Below are 16313 nucleotides of genomic sequence, written 5' to 3' on the forward strand. Positions count from 1 at the left end.
TTGTTCCTTCACCAGCCTCTTTGTTTTTCTCTTTCTTGAGGTTAGACAAAGAAGTAAGCTTAAAAAAAATGCAATTTCTCATGTTGTGAGATAACAATGAGATGTTATCTGTTTCAGATATCATCAAAGGTTAAATCTTCTAAAATTAAAATGCAAATAAATGTACAGAAGCATGTATTTTTTTGACAACTATTTATGATGATGCCTATGCACAAGAAGGATATAAGCTGTCCCACAAAGCAAAGCAACATTCAGATATCCATCAGCAGCTGTGTATGTTCTTGACCCATGCAAAATGCAAATGGGGTGTGTGTGTTTCTGTGTGTGTGTCAATGCTTGTGTTAGCTTTATAGGAGAAACCACATTCTGCAAGGGTGCAAACACAGTGTAAAGGTGCAGGGTCACACACATGCAAATGATACTATTTGAGATAATATACATCAGAGGAGGTTCTGGGGTTGTCAGACTCAGAGTCAGTCTATCATTTTCAGCCAATCTGCTGTGAAATGGAAGTTCTGCTGATGGCGGTCCTTCTCGATGCTTTCTGCTTACATCAAGGTAAAATGTTCTGTGCTTGACATTTCTTCGCCAGGCTAAGATTCATAGTTAGAGTGTGTCGTTGCTTTACATTTGAAAGTTAGTCCCAAAAAAAGAAATACTTTCTCTTTTCAGTTTTTTCCCTTGTGTTCAGTACAGTGATTACACGTACATAGTTCTTATTGACTTATTGAAGTAAAAATAGGATTAAATAACCGGTTATGCACTTCAAAAACAACTGCCACAGTGCCACATGAAAAACAAGTCTTTGTAAATCTGTAAATGTCATTATGCACTTTGCAAGAGCACTGCTTTTACAATAGCTGAAATGAAAGTAATAGTTGCAGTGTGTAAACATTAGTTCAGCAAACTCCACTAACACGGAGTATGTTTATTATTAATAAATATTCAGACATGACACTTTAAACAGATTATATGAGCAGTTTACCCTACTATAAAATGTTCTATTTACTATCCAACCTTAAAACTGGTTTAGTATGCTTGTATCTGAACCTTAATTATATTGTAATATTATATATTAATATAGACAATAAGTCTATTACAAAATCAGCCATTACAGTTGTTTAAGTAACATTATACAACGTCTTCTTTGACGTCTTCTCATGTTTCAAGTGTGAGCCCCTTCCTCAATAAGAGTGATTTCTTATATATACAGAATATAAAGATATTATATATGGATTTGGTCATCTTACAAAACAATATGTCTAACACAAAACATTATTATTATTTTTTTTACACAACCATGGTCTGTTTATTCAAGCTGTAAGTTGACATGTGGATAAAAGAGGCATTTCTTTTTGAAACCGTGTTACCGTGTACTATTTTACAAAGTAACGTTGTGTATCATCGTACCACGTTTTAACAGCTTTGCGTAACACATTGGTAGAGTGTATACAAACATCAAAATCTGAAATACATTTCATTTTTATAAATTCAAAACATTTATTATGATGATATTATAATAAATATTCAGACTTTACACAGATTATATCCAATGTTCTATCTACTATGCAACCTTTTAAAGACTTTAATACCTTAATAACCTTTTAAGGACTTTAATATGTTTGCATCTGTATATATTATATAGCAACACACACATACATATATATACATCTACAGCAAACAGCCATTACAGTTGTCATTTAAGTAACGTTACGTCTTCTTTGACGTTTTCTCATATATCCAGTTTGAGCTTTTTTGTAAGGAAGAGTGATTTCTGTAAACTGTATATAAGATCTTATGGCTATGGTGATTCCAAGTGTAATGAATGGTTTGTAACACAATTGACACACTACACATCCATATTTTTCAATTGTTTACGCGCAGTTTACACACACACACACACACACCAGTGATGCCTATTTACGTATTTATCTCATACACACTAGTGATGCTTATTTACTTATTTATCTCATACACACTAGTGATGCTTATTTACTAAATATACAATCTGAAAATTCAAGTTAATACAATATAAAATAAAATAAAAACTAAAGGACAAGAAATACCCATTTTAGATGGAATGTGTTCTCCGTCGTTTACTTTTCTTGCTTCAGTTTGCAAGGTGTAAAATAAAAGAAAAATGTTTTCTACTAGTACAAAATTAAACGTACTAATTCTACATTAACTACACGCTAAAGGTTTTTGTGTACAACCGTCATTTTGTAAATAAGGTTCACAAAACATTTAGAAACATTGTTATGTTTATTCACTAATTTAATGTTTGAAGAAACACTTTTAAGACCATTTCTGTATGAAATTATTACTTATCGTTGTGCTGATATCTTCAAACTCATATGATATAATATGACACGGAGAGAAATGTCACATTGCGCAACTGCTAATGATATGTTCCATTTACTTTTTAACACATACATTATGGTGGTTACATTTAATATATACCTCATACGTATTATAGAAGACACCCAGCACAACTTTTCAATTAATCTATTAATATTAACACAAAATCTTAAATTAATATTAATACAAAAAAAAAAGAAAAGAAGTCCAATTACAAATGTGAACAAGGGAACTCCAGCTTTTTTTCGGTAATACATATTTTTGAAAATGTGGGTTTATATTTATTTATTCATAATTTATTTATTTATTTATTTTACACATTTCTATTTTTTGTTTTAGGACTCCAGGGTGCAGCGATTTCTTCTAATGAAAATGGGACCTACACTAACAGAAGTGACGAGCTTGTGAAGAAACAGGGTAAGTGTTATCGCTGCTAAAATCAACACTGCACTTTTGGTTCAAAAATAAATAAATAACTAAAAATATCTGTCTTTTTGGATAATTTGTAAATTAATTTCAGTAAAGAAATCCAGAAAAAAGATAACATTTTTGTTACCAAAATTATTAAGAAATACTCTATTGTTATAAATGCATTTAAGAATATGTCCATAAAATCACAATGATTAGATATTAAAAGGATGGGACACAACAATGATGAGACATTTCATTGTGCATGTAGACAATAATGGGAACATTCGCACTGCTATAATAGTGTGTTAATCCAAGATTTGCACTATAAAGGACCCTGTGTGAATTGTCTCTACAAAATCTCACAGCATCCCATTAAGAAATTACTGACTACACCCCCCTTCCAGCTTCATTTCATTTGCAATAACATCAACATTCACTAATATTGCACATCTGCCATTCAGGCTCTGCGTCCTAACAAAAATCATGCCTTGGTGCCTTTAATGCTACAAACCTTCTTTTAAAAAAAGGAAAGAATAAGTTTTCCCCAGTGTCCCCCGTGCCACAGGTTGACATTTCCACAGGAAGTGACTCACGGGATGTGGCTGTGTTGCAGTTTATTTCTTGCAACACAGCATACACAATGCTATTGTATAAGTGTCAACAAAAGCCCTTTACCTTCTTTATTAGAAATTAAAGTAACTGAAACACACAGCAGATAATCAAATAACATCCTTCTACCTCTCAGCAAGCACATGTTTTTCATATATTACTGTACACAAGTTTTAGAATGCTCAAAAATTAACTCAAATATGAAAATATTCATCTGGATACAAGAACTGTGTAGGTGTTGGTTATGCAATAAACCACACAGAAACTATGCTCAAGTGAGCTGTCTAGATACTCCTTTAGTTGTAAGCATTTGCATGGCATGCAGTGGGCTATCTATCTGATCTTGAGGAAAAGTTTGAAGAGAAAAGTTCTGTAGGGTGTGTTGCAGTTAAGAAACAATTTTTCCGGAGAGGCAAAACAGAAGAGATTGCAATACTTAAAAGGCCAAACGCAAACAGAAAAAATCTTCTGAAGTGCATATGGCACTAAAATTGAGCTTTTTGGCTCATAAAGACAAGTATGTTAAAAGAATAGCTGAATAGAAGTATGCCGATCTCCGTCTGTAGTCTTAGCTTTCTCATGTGTCTGGGAGTGTATGTTAGCAATAATGTAATGCACCTGAACAAAATCAATAGAATGATTAATGCAGAGAAATGTAAACTCCTGTATTCAGTATGTTGTAGCCTTAGGGAATAACATTCCAAAACCCAATTAAAACCTAAACCAAACCAATTAAAACCTAAACTAGAGAGCAGTGATTTCGCCATCAACTGACAGAGCAATATTTGTTCATAACAGTGCCTTATGCTGACAAGATTTTACATATTTAGCATACTTGATTCAGTTAATCAAGCCTATTGGGTTGATAAGATTAGTTGGGCAAATAAGCCCTTATTTTATAAATACACTGTTAAAGTAACTTGTCCTGTGTAAATAAGCATATTACTGTCTATTATGTTGCAGGAAAAAATGTTCGTGTTCATTTTTCAGTCCGTACAGGATTTCGGAGTGCTTTTTTCTGATGGTTGCAGCCAAAAATGCCCGATTTTGTTGCTTTTTTTTTTTTTTGAGAAAAACTACTCGAATTGGCAAAATCGCAATTGCACAAAATTGTTTTGCACGGTCTTTCGCAGTGATGTTTGTTGGTAAATGAGACCTTTTAGGTGTACTCATGTTTGACGCACGTGAATCGAAGAGGATGAATGCGCCTTGTGATGACGTCACGTTACACGTCTTGGCCCAAATCTGAGGAAAATCTGCAGTCATTTTGAATAATTGCAAGCTCCTCGGAATACTGTAGAGTTTGCTTGATTTTGTGTTAATTTCTGCAATCGCTAAATCCTGGAGGAACTGATTTCCTGTTACTGCAAATGGGACACATATAACATTACGTTGGCCACCTCAGACCCAGATTCCAACATGAATTCAACCAAAGTGACAAAATGTCTGTAAACTTTTATTGTATTCTATTGTATAATAATAATTGCATTATTGTATTCTATTCATTGTTGTTTTTATCTAGCCAAATAAGATGTGTTCTTCAAAGTAATAAACAGCTGTTATCCAAATATCTTTAAATATTATATTCTCAGGATTCTTTGGCCAGAGGTGGAAAGTACATAACTAGCCTAAACATATTACCTGAATTCAAAATTCATACCTTCACCATACCTTAGCAACGTCATGACATTTTCATTCCGTATACCTGTTACAAACCTCAAAGATCATGACTCAAAATTTTTTTCTTTTGGTGGGCTCCCAATTCAACCAGTGCCATTTATGTTAACTTCATGTACTGTATTTAAAACAAAAGAACTGACTATTAGTCTCCCTTGCTCTTCATACATTAAGATTAAGAAAGCTGTCTCATGGCAGACTTGTATTTCTGACATTGGGTTACGTCTCTTTCTCAGCGAGACAGGTTGTGCAGTTGACTGGAGGCAATGATCGCTGTGCAGGTCGGGTGGAGCTGTTTGGCACTGGAGGCTGGGGCACAGTGTGTGATGATGGATGGGACTTAAAAGGAGGAGATGTGGTGTGTGAACAGCTGGGCTGTGGCACTGCTTTATGGGTAACGGAGGCTGGTGATATTGGCCCTGGCTCTGGTCCTATTTACATCAGACAACTAAACTGCAATGGGACAGAGAGAAACCTCTGGCAGTGTGAGACTATGCTAGATGAAGGCAAAAACTACTGCGGCCACAAGGAGGATGCTGTAGTGGTGTGCTCAGGTACTGATCAGGGACACCTTCAAAAGAAACACCAATGCATAACTTCTTGTCTATAAATGTTTAGTAAGAAGTAGATAGTAGACGATCATGTAGACCAATGTGACGTCTGAGATTTACCCTCAGACAAGTTTCTGTGCCTGAAAACAGTCTCAGCTTGCAGTGACTACTAGTTAACTCTATTTAAAATCCATGGACTGCAGAATGGCCTCTGTTACAATTACTGTACTGCTGATTGCTGACTGACAATGACCAAAAGAACACTATTCTTTATTCAAATGCATTTCAAAATAATCACATGTATTTCCTCTCAATAAGGAAGTTCCTACAGACCGACTACCACAATGAATACATTCATGCCAGATTTCACAAACTGGACAACAGGTGAAGCCTACAGTCTGTCACTTGAAACAATAATGAAGCAATAATATATTTAATTTCACAAAGAGAGCGTGAATTGCCAAGCGCCTTTCTGTGTTTAGAATCAGACTTCTGCTGAAAGGTGATCTGAGAAGTACAGTGCTCTGTTTCTTTTTAGAGAGTGTAACAGAGGTAGCTGCTGAGGACAACCATGATGGGATTTCAGCACCAGTCCTGGGTTGCATTGGTCTCTCTGTCACTCTGTTCTTACTGCTGGTTTTAAATGCTGCTCAATGTGCACACTGGAAAAGACGAAATGGCAAGTACACGCAATCTCCTCTAACCTCTTCAGTGTCTTGGTTTGTATTAGCAGCATTTCATGACTGAGGTTAGAATAAAACAAGGTTTCACTTCACTAGATGCATGTCTTTGTACTGGCAGACTCACTGCAAAATAATGACCCCATATTGCAATAACATCAGACAAAAATGTGAATATCAATGAAAAGGAATCTGTCTTTTTGTCTTCCATGATGATTTTGTTCTACTTCCTACACTGTTATACACATTGTTTCAATTTAAATTCTACAAAAGGAATGTATCTCCTTGAGCTGACCATGTGTGACGAAGTTCAGGAAAAAAATATCTGCTTATTGTACACAAATTGCCAAAAATCACACCTTTAGGTCTGATTTAATCAAATCTTAAATTGTAACTACTGGAAATAAAAGGTAGATTTTATCTTAATCCAGGTTCACACTGTACGATTTTGGCCATGATTTGGTTGTCTGAGACAAATTTTGAGAACCTAAAAGATTCCGATAATCCTAGGCCAAAGTCTGTAGTCTTTGATCGCTAGTTTGATGAGTTCCCTGACAGCGGATTAACGGCCGTTGAAATAAAATTTTTTCCTCTGATTAAATTCTGGCAGTGTCAGAAGATTTGAGGCACAGTCCTGTAGTGTGGCTTCTCCTACTCCGTACGAGTCTTCTTGCATGCATCCGTTTTTCACATCTTGACTGTCACACAGTCTGACATTAATGATAACTGAGATCCTACCGTGTGACATGACTTACAGCAAGAATCATGTTCGTATAGACAAGTAACAGTCGCAAAGGACTATTACAAATCACACAGTGTGCACATGGCTTTAGTTTAAGTTATTTGACTTGAAACCACATTTGTATTTATAACCACTAAAGTGCAAGTTTTTCCAGGGTTTCAAAATACTACAACAGTGAGACATAGTGATGCAACACCAGTGAAAACCTTTGTAACGAATTCCGGTAACAATTTCTGTGAAACAAAACAAAAGAAAAAATTCTGGAGAAATCATAATCCGTCCTTAGACTTTCCTGGCAGAAAACTTAAAGGAACAGCCTCAGTTCTAATTGGTAATGTATAAATAATAGTTTTTGTAATTTGGTATTTACACCATATGGTGCCTACAGGCAACAGCTACACTAGACCAAAGATTTGTGGGCCCCAGACCAACTCACGCATATGTGGGACTTCCAAGTCAAGTCAATTAAATTCAAGTGACTTTGAAATTTCAACCTTATACAACTAGTGCAGTACACAAAGAAATGAAAATGTTTCTCCAGGACCATGGTGCTACATAAACTAACACAGGACTACAAGAGACTACAGAGAACTAAATAAGACCTACACATTTCTACATATAATGCATGTGCAAAATGTGTACAATCAGCACAAGACTGTACAGTAACTACTAAAACAGGACAATAGGCAGGGTAAGAGACAATGTAGCGCCGACCAGTACACAGTTCTAGTGTGGAAGTGTCAGATATAACAAGTAGTTCAAAAGAATAACAATATAATAAAAATGCTGTGAATGTAAACATAACATACTATGACATAGTATAAAGCAGATAAGCTTAAACCATACATGGACATAGCAGTTATTGCAGTAGCAGCCAAGTAGAGAGTATAGTAGTGACAAGAATTTAAATACTATTTTTAAAAAAATTTTTTTTAAATAAACTATATATTTATACTGTCCCTAAACTCTTGCCACAAATTCAGGAGCACACAATTGTACTGTGTAGTAGTAGGGTGTTGCACAAACACCCTAGTTTGTGCAAACTCATTAATTAATGGGCACGTTTTGGAGTTACACAATTAAATTAACAGTCAAAAATTTATGGTATGTGATGCTTACAATATGCAGCTATTCTAAAAATTCTTTCCCACAGGAGGAACTGAAACCATAAGACCATCACAAGCCTCACCGCAAGACAATTCTGACACTTCAAGTGAATCTGATTTTGAACGTTACTACAACCCTGACCCTCCACCTACTACTGTGAATAACAATGAGCACAGTAAGATTCTACTCATCTTGACAAAGAATTGTGTTTAAAAATGTCAAATATTAAAGAATATTTGTTTAAATTCACAAAGAGATTAAATCCTCAGCAACTCTGAAGTCCTATACATTTGCCATTATCACAGAACAGATAATAATGATAAATGTGAAGTCTGGCCAGTGGACGCTTTTTGCCAGACTAACAAGGCCATACACTGAGATGAGTAATTATATTTTAACAAGTTTAGATGATACTCTTAGTGTTGGCGATTGCAATCAAGAACAAGGAAGAGTCTGTGAAGAAAGAAATTCTGTATAAGCCAAGTTTTAAGACACTGCGTAGGTTCCCCAGACAAAAATCAGTCTCATTTTTTCCTAATGCAATGGATATAAAAACCCTACAGACCGCTGATAAAATGGCAGGTTTTTGTGATGTAAAAAAAAAGGAACCAAAGATAAATCACATCAGAAATTTTTCTACCCTCAATGTGGGTGGGAGGGTGGGGGGACTTACAATAACTTGGTTGCACAAGTGTGCGCACTATTTTATAATTGGGGATGCAGCTGTGTTCAGAATGAACCAATCACATTCAATCTCATGTTCAAAATGAATTATCATACAGCTGTCATCAATGAAATTAGTCTGATTAATCTTTCTCACAAAAATCATCATGGCTCAACTAAACCCCCCAAACCATGTGGCAAAATGTGTTATGGTCTGATGGGACCAAGTCCAAAAGGTAAAACACCAAAAGAACACCATATCCACGGTGAAGATTGGTGGTGGAAGCATCATGCTTTAGGACTGCTTTTCTTCAGCCAGAACTGTGGCTTTATCAAGGTGGACGGAATCATGAATAACTGCAAATACCAGTCAATATTAGTGTAAAACATTCAGGTGTCTGTTAGTAAGTTGAAGATTAAGTGGAATTTTACATTTCAAAGCATGCATCTAAGCCAACAAAGGAATGGCTTAACCAAAAGAAGATCAATGCTTTTGAATGAATTAGCCAGAACCCAGACCTGAAGCCAACTAAAAATCTGTGGGGTGACCTGAAGTGGGCTGTGCACAAGAGATGCCCTTACAATCTGATGGATCTAGAATGTTTTTGCAAGAAATAGTGGAAAAATATTGCCAAGTCAAGATGACAAACTGATGGACTTGCGCAAAAAGACTGTTGTGTTAAAATTGAAAGTTTCTTAATCTAAATAGTAGTTTAGGTATGTGCACACTTATGCAACCCGGTTATTGTACATTTTTTCTTCGTCCCTAAAATGATTCTTATTGTTTTTCACTTGGGTTGCAATTTCACAATAAAGCTAAAAAAGGTTCTGACATGATTTATTTTGGTTACATTTTTTCACATCACAAAATCCTGCCATTTTAACAGGGGTGTGTGTACTTTTCATTAAATGTACTTGTTTACATCTACCCTACCTTAACAAAAGAACCAATTTTGTTAGGCAAGGGTTCCACCAGAGTCTGCAGAACTATTTTCCAAAAGTATTGGAACAGCAAAGCCAATTCTTTTGTTTTTTGCTATACACTGAAGACATTTGGGATTGAGATCAAACGATAGATGAGACAAATGAGGTCAGATCAGAATTTTGGATTACATTTCCTGATATTTCCATGAAGATGTGTTAAACAGCTTAGAACATGGCACCTTTAGTAGAACACCACCCAATTTTTATGTGAGCAAAAGTATTGGAACAGATGGTCTTAAAGTAAATAACACTTAATATTTGGTTGCATATCCATTGCTTGGTGTAAATGCATCAAGCCTGCGACCGACTAAAATAACCAAACTGTTGCATTCTTTTTTCCCCCAGGCTTGTACCACATCTACTTTCAGTTGTTGTTTGTTTAAGGGGTATCTCCAATCAGGTGGAGAAATGCATGCTCAAATGGGTTAAGGTCTGGTGATTGACTTGGCCAGTCTAAAACTTCCACTTTTTTCCCCTGATGATGTCTCTTGTTGTGTTCGCAGTGTGTTTTGGATAATTGTCTTGTCAAGTTCTTCCCAGTTAAATTGGATGCATTTCTGTGTAAACTGGCAGACAGAAGAGTGTATTGTGATACCTTCATTTCTGCCCTGCGGAGGTTATTGTTGATGTCACTGACTGTTGTTTTGTGGTTTTTCTTCAAAACTCTCACAATGATTGTGTCATCAACTGCTGTTGTTTTCCTTGGTCGAACTGTTCAATGTCTGGATTTTTGGAAACCACTGGTGTACTTTCTTTGTCAAGACATTCCAAACTGTTGTATTGACTATGCACAATGCTTGTGCAATGGCTCTGATAAATTTTCTCTCATTTTTCAGCTTCAGAATGGCTTGCTTTTCTCCCATAGACAGCTCTCTGGTCTTCATATTGGTTTATCCTTTTTAACAACAAACACTCTTCCCAAGCAAAACCCAGGGCTCAAACCAAGTGTAGATATTCAGAGCTATTCATTGTTTAAACAATCACTCTAACAGGCAACACTAGGGCAACAAGAAGCACCTGTAAGTTACATGTCCCAATATTTTTTGATCACTTGAAATGGGTGGGTTAAAAACTATTCTAAATTATTTAATACATCTAGATGTAAAAATCTGGAAATGAAAACTGAAATTCTGGTCTATCTTTTCATATTCATCTTTTAATCTCAAACTCAAATGTCTTTGGTGTATAGCAAAAACAACAGAATTCGCCGTGATGTTCCAATACTTTCAAAGGGGACTACATAAATTTCACTACATGGTTCTATTAAAAGAAATGTTCAATGTTCACTACTGATTACTTTTTCCAATATGTATAGCTCATGCCCTTGATTCAGAGAGCACATCCTCAGGGGAATGTTATGAAATAACAGAAACTGAAACGGAGAACCTTTTGAATCCAGGTCTGGTGATAAAACTGTCTCTTCTACTGTGCCTTTAGCACCTGCATGATATTTTTGTTGTGTTAAGCAAAATAGATTATAATGCCTTTGTTTTTATTCAAGCTGTTAACCAGTTTTATCCTGAGCGCTGCATACAGATGACACCTTTGCACAATACCAGTGAACCAGCTAAAATTGACTGTAAGTAAATTGGTCTTTTTTACTTAATGATATAATACTGTTGAAATCCCATTGAACACTGCAGCGAAACTTCTACACTCTCTGCTGTAGCAGCAGACTCGTTTGATTCGGACAGCACATGCTCTGGAGAATGCTACGAAAACACAGCGAATGCAGAAGCTTGTCTCCAGACACGTGAGCTCGATATTTAACTGAACACTAAAAATCATCCTTACGTTACATCATATCTTCAGTGAAGTGAAGTATGTTAGAAAAAGTCCCAGCTTATAACTTCAGACATCATGTCTTGTTTCTGTCTTAAAGTGGAGGGAGACCCATTACTTCCTGAGCAGCCCCCCCTGAGTCACCCCAAACCTCAGATGGCAGGAAACAGCAGTATTTCCCAGCCATACTCCACTGAACAAGGTACTTCTCCCATGTGCGGCAACATCTCTGTTGTTTTTCATCGACTGACTCAGACAGAGATACTGGCTCATGCAGAAGTCCAACGCTGAAAGAATTAGGCAGCAAAGTTAATTTATTTTACTACCTCAAGTCTCCTAACATGAACACAAAAACACTCACCAGCCACTTTCCATTTACAGCATTTAGCAGATGCCCTAATCCAGAGCAATTACAGAAGTGCTTTGTAGTCTCTACCAAAAACCCATCATCAAGCTAGTTCACTAGTTCAGGGACTAAGAGTACCATCAGTCTCAAAATCCAGTTCAGTGTATAGTACAAAGAGAAATTCAAGTGCATATTAAAGAAGTGGAGTGGATATAAAATGTCTACACACACCACTGTTAAAATTGCAGACTTTTGTGATATAAAAACTTAAACCAAGATAAATCATATAAGATCTTTTTCTACCTTTAATGTGATATAGCAACAAACTAAATTCAAGTCAAAAACAATAACCTGACTGCACGAGTACGACTGTGCTCAGAATCAACCAATCACATTCAGTGATGTGATTCTGATTAACACCAAATTAAGACCAGCTGTTTCTGTAGGATTTTCTTCACATCATCTTGGTTTCATCCGACTGTTGAAGCCATGGTCCACAAAGAGCTTACAAAACATGTAAGGGATCTCATTGTCAAAAGGTACCAATCAGGAGAGGGGTACAAAAGAATTTTAAAAACATTAGATGTAAAATGGAAAACCGTGAAGGCAATCACATTACCAAGAACAGAAGTTACCAAGTGACATTACCAAGAACAGAAAGTCCCTCAAATATTGATGAAAGAATGAGATGAAAACTTATCAGAGAGGCTGCCAAGAGACCTACAACAACATATTCTTCGTATGTCTGGGCTGTGGGGCAAAGTGGCTCAATGGCAGACTTTTCTCACAAAAAAAATAAATAAATACACCCAAGCCCACCTAAATCACCTCAAACTATGGGACAACTTGTATTATGTTTTAATGAGACCAAGGTAGAACGTTTTGGACATAATTCTAAAAGATATGTTTGGTGCCATAAGCCAGGTTATCACCCAAAGAACACCATACTCATGGTGAAGCACGGTGGTGCCAGCATCATGTTATGGGGCTGCAGACCTCTGCTAATTTAACAGTGGTGTGTGTAGACTTTTCATATCCACTGTAGGTCTTCAATCTTTGGTTGAAGAGAGCCAGTTACTCAGCTGTTCAGACAACCAGGAAATGTTTGTTCCACCACCTGGGTGCCAGGATAGAGAAGAGCACTGATGTCCAGTCTCAAAATGACAAAGGGACTGAACAAGCACCTGATTGGCCTGTGGATAGAAATGGTCAGTTCTGAGGCTACAGTGGGCACAGTCTCTGTGAAACTAGACAGTTAAAGATTAGAAAAAGACCAGGAGTGGAACCTGATGTGCTCTTCTGCTAATGTAGCAGATTCAAAACAATTCCTCAAGTTTTCTACAGCATTGAAGTCCTGTGATTCTACAGGCCAGCAGTGTCCTTGTGTCTTATAATGGATGTTTAACAATTAACACAAATAATTGATTCTATGTACCATACAGTTGTAATCCTGGAACATAGTAGTACCTTGTTGTGTTCTGTTTGGACTTGAAGCAATGCCTTGTAGTGGCAGAATTGGTGCAAATAAGGACCACATATAGCAATAACATCAGACAGTATATATGAATCTATCAATGATAAGGAATTGGTGTTTTGTCCTCCATTCAGAGTTAGTTCTTCTTGTTACATTGTTATACATATTTGAAATAGTTGAGCTCATGCTTTGATTCAGAGAGCAAATCCTCAGGGGAACGTTATAAAAACATGGAAACTGAAATGGAGAACCTTTTGAATCCAAGTCTGGGATTAAAACTGTCTCTTCTATTGTCCCTTAAACACCTGCATGGTGTTTTTGTTGTGTTAAGCAAAATAGATTATAATGCCTTTGTTTTTATTCAAGCTGTTAATGAGTTTTATCCTGAGCACTGCATACAGATGACATCTTTGCACAATACCAGTGAACCAACTAAAACTGACTGTAAGTAAATTGGTCTTTTTTACTTAATGATATAATACTGTTGAAATCCCATTGAACACTGCAGCGAAACGTCTACACTCTCTGCTGTAGCAGCAGACTCGTTTGATTCGGACAGCACATGCTCTGGGGAATGCTACGAAAACACAGGAGTGAATACTGAAGCTCGTCTCCAGACATGTGAGCTCAATATTTATTTAACCGAACACTAAAAATCAGCCTTACATCATATCTTCAGTGAAGTGTAGTATGCTAGAAAAAATTCCCAGCTTATAACTTCAGACATCATCTCTTGTTTCTGTCTTAAAGTGGAGGGAGACCCCTTACTTCCTGAGCAGCCCCCCCTGAGTCACCCCAAACCTCAGCTGGCAGGAAACAGCAGTGTTTCCCAGCCATACTCCACTGAACAAGGTACTTCTCCCATGTGCAGTAACATCCCTGCTTAAAGTTGTCTTTTCTCGACTGACTCAGACAGAGATACTGGCTCATGCACAAGTTTAATGCTGAAACACTTATTATTGACCATATGTACAGTACCATTTAAAAAGGTGCACAATTTGGCAGCGAAGTTCATATTTTCTACTAAGTGAAATATGTGAACTTCAAAAATAGGAACACACATACACCAGCTCATTCATGGAATTAACCAATCAGCCAATCATGTGGTAGCAGCCCAGTGCATAAAATCATGCAGATACAGATCTAAAGCTTTAATTAATGTCCACATCAAACATCAGAATGGAGACAAATGTAATCTCACTAACTGACCATGGCATGGTTGTTATTATTAGAATGGCTGGTTATAAACTGCTGATCTCCTGGGATTTTGACACACAACAGTCTCTTGGGTTTACACAGAATGGTGCGAAAATCATCCAGTGATTGGCAGTTTTGTGACTGGCCAGACTGACCACGCAGTCCAGCTGATAGGAAGTCAGTAACCCTGGTAATCTCTACAACCATGTTAAGCAGAAGACCATCACTGAACACACAACATGCTGAACCTTAAGGTAGATGAGCTACAACAGTTGAAGGCCACATTGCATTCAACTTCTGTCAGCCAAGCACAGGAATCTGAGACTACAGTGGGCACAGACTCACCCAAATTGGACAGCTGAAGATTGAAAAAACATCATCTAATCTTTTTCCAATTTCCAAGTTTGGGTGAGCATTCTCAGTGGATGTTTAACACCATTCTCTCTAGAGCAGGGGTGTTCAATCTTATCTACAATGGCCTGGTGTGGGTGCAGGTGTTCATTCCAATCAAGCAGGAGCCACACCTGATTCCACCTGTTTAATCAGTTGATCTTAGGTTTCAATAGACTCAGGTGTGGCTTCTGCTTGGTTAGAATGAAAACCTGCACCAACACCGGCCCTTTCCAGATATGATTGGACACCCCTGCTCTACAGACTGTTGTACATATAACTCCTACAGGGATCAGCAGTCTCTGATATACTCAAATCAGCTGCTCTGACACCAACAACCACGCCATGCTTAAGGTTACTGTGTATTAAGTGTATTTTGTATGGACTAATGCAATTACCTTTCCTTTGTAGATGACAGCAGCACATCATCTGAGGAAGCTTATGAAAATGTTGTAGAACTAGAGGGGATTTACTTTGCTAGAAGTGAACGATCAGTCCACTCCTCTTCAGACAGTGACTATGATGAAGTCGGTAATTGGTGAATGCTGAAGCCACTGATACTGACAAACTCAGATTGAAACAGTACTCCAGGAAATGCTTGCTACCACATTTATTTAACATCTAGAGGTTACATTTTTAAAATAAAGTCTTTCAGATTTTTTTCTATGTACATGTTTCTTTGGTCTCTTTTGAACCAAACAAAAGTATTCACGACATCCTACAACAGTTTAAATGAATATAAATTTGTAACACATTATATGTTTAAGAAATTATGAAAGTTTCTAGTCAAAAACAGAATTTCAGTCACAAAAGCATTCAAACAGCACATGGGAATTTCCACTTAAGTTTCATTTATTTAACTTGGCTCTGTTGTAGTTAATGATTAATTCCTCTTTCAGCCGTTTTATAGATTTGACTATAACTGAGTGATTTCTAGTCTGTGGGGAAAAGCTTAGACACGTCACATCCATAATGCAAACACATTATAACATTCATAACAACTGATTTACTTAGTAATGTCCACGCCAAAACAACAAAAAAAAGACACATTATGTTAATTTACCTCCTTCATTCTTATGAATGAATTAATGTGACTGCAGCTGTCTTTAAAAGTCAGTTTGTGGAAATGTCACTGCATACCACTTCACTCGAAAATTTTTATGTATCTGTATTACAGTGGTGTGAAAGAGTATTTGCCCGATTTCTTGTTTTTGTGTACATATACTAAATTCTTTCAGAAATTAAAACAAAATCTAAGATAAAACAGAGGCAACACACAATACAGTTTTAAAATGAAAATGTTATTTATTGAAGCAAAAAAAAGTTATCCAGTATGAACTGC

General features: G+C 36.6%; 1 protein-coding gene across 4 annotated transcripts; it reads left to right on the plus strand.

Moving 5' to 3' along the window:
- The first annotated feature begins 153 nt into the window (after positions 1-153).
- LOC128613447 (T-cell differentiation antigen CD6) lies at positions 154-15639 on the plus strand. 4 transcript variants are annotated; one of them, XM_053634219.1, is made up of 14 exons: positions 154-558; positions 2698-2775; positions 5292-5609; positions 5925-5990; positions 6145-6285; positions 8182-8310; positions 11098-11181; positions 11284-11361; positions 11452-11535; positions 11665-11766; positions 13751-13828; positions 13922-14005; positions 14135-14236; positions 15383-15639. In XM_053634219.1, exons 1-14 carry the CDS (start codon positions 507-509, stop codon positions 15511-15513), a joined length of 1527 nt encoding a protein of 508 aa, XP_053490194.1. In that variant the 5' UTR covers positions 154-506; the 3' UTR covers positions 15514-15639. The 4 variants fall into 4 exon arrangements, with proteins under 4 accessions (XP_053490194.1, XP_053490185.1, XP_053490175.1 ...); XM_053634210.1 differs by having other exon boundaries at positions 11455-11535; positions 13919-14005; XM_053634200.1 differs by having other exon boundaries at positions 155-558; positions 13919-14005.
- Positions 15640-16313: the final 674 nt, after the last annotated feature.

The sequence above is a fragment of the Ictalurus furcatus genome, chromosome 1 (genome assembly GCF_023375685.1).
Source record: "Ictalurus furcatus strain D&B chromosome 1, Billie_1.0, whole genome shotgun sequence".
NCBI lineage: Eukaryota > Metazoa > Chordata > Actinopteri > Siluriformes > Ictaluridae > Ictalurus > Ictalurus furcatus.

Bases quoted from the DNA above. Each gene is read 5' to 3' on its own strand.
- LOC128613447 (XM_053634200.1), top strand. From the start codon at position 507: ATGGAAGTTCTGCTGATGGCGGTCCTTCTCGATGCTTTCTGCTTACAT. The intron at 2,776-5,291 runs GTAAGTGTTATC...TCTCTTTCTCAG, and splicing joins CGAGCTTGTGAAGAAACAGG to CGAGACAGGTTGTGCAGTTG. The intron at 5,991-6,144 runs GTGAAGCCTACA...GTTTCTTTTTAG, and splicing joins TTTCACAAACTGGACAACAG to AGAGTGTAACAGAGGTAGCT.